This window comes from Cryptomeria japonica, chromosome 8 (assembly GCF_030272615.1).
Source record: "Cryptomeria japonica chromosome 8, Sugi_1.0, whole genome shotgun sequence".
Lineage (NCBI taxonomy): Eukaryota > Viridiplantae > Streptophyta > Pinopsida > Cupressales > Cupressaceae > Cryptomeria > Cryptomeria japonica.
This window is the reverse complement of record NC_081412.1, coordinates 455,024,841-455,025,847: the sequence shown is the minus strand read 5'-3', so window position 1 is coordinate 455,025,847 and position 1,007 is coordinate 455,024,841. Positions and strand designations below refer to the sequence as shown.

General features: G+C 37.4%; 1 protein-coding gene across 1 annotated transcript; it reads left to right on the top strand.

Annotated features, from left to right (window-relative positions):
• Positions 1-257: 257 nt before the first annotated feature.
• LOC131857715 (histone H2A.Z-specific chaperone CHZ1-like) lies at positions 258-623 on the top strand. The gene has a single exon (XM_059210421.1). The coding sequence runs from the start codon at positions 258-260 to the stop codon at positions 621-623; it is 366 nt and encodes a 121-aa protein (XP_059066404.1).
• Positions 624-1,007: the final 384 nt, after the last annotated feature.

Sequence of the window (1,007 nt, the reverse complement as noted above, 5' to 3'; positions counted from 1 at the left end):
ACGCTGTTGATATTGAACCGGTAGATATAACAGATGATGACACCGGTGATGCTGATAATGTAGATGTTTTTGAAGTTCTTGTACAGATGTTGGATACTCAGCAAGAACAACTTGAGAACAAAGGAGAAGAGATAGCATGAGACAAAAGCTCAACTGAGCAACCGGTGAATGCTCAATCTGTAGGAACACAAACTCTACCGATAAATGCAACCATAGATACAAATGTAAATGATTCTAGCAATGACAGCTGGAAGGATATGGCTGAGGAAAAGAAGGCAGAGGAGGCACCGACTACTGAACAAAGTGTGGACATGCAACCACCATCGGTAAAGGAACATCACGTTGAAAGTCAACTACCACTGGTCACTTCAACACCACAGAAGGAACAAACAAAGTCAGGGAAAGAGAAACCTGAGGAAAAGTCAGTAGAGAAAAAGGAGAAAGAGGAGAAGATAGATAATAAGGATCAAGAGAAGAAGAATAAAACCTTGATCGATGATGGTGATGAGGACTCTGTGAGTATTAAAGGTCCTATAGATATGGACAATCTAAGTTCTTTTGAGTTAATAGAGATTGATACTTCTATGCAATCCCACACACATAAGAAGAGGTTGAAAGAGTAGAAACTTTAAGTAGAGACCATTCAAACTATTGTTGAAATTTTGTGAAGTCTCCTGCCGGAGACTGATATAGATAATCTATCGATCCCTATTGCAAAGCCTGGATAGTTAGTTGTTGATGCCAGTGAATAACTAAAACCACTTGAAGAGGTAGCTCATGCTTTAGCAAAAAAAGATTACAAGAAGAGAAGGGGAGAACAATTGTTTTTTGAAATTAACAAAGGTAAGTTTGCTTTAACAGTGAACAAGGATCTTTTGATAATCGAAATAGAAACTGGAGCTAAAATTTTGGCCATTGTATCTAAAGTATCATTATTCTATTCTGACTTAAAGAAAAAGAGAGAAGATACAGAGAAGGAACTAGAAAGGATAAGTGAAGCATACATA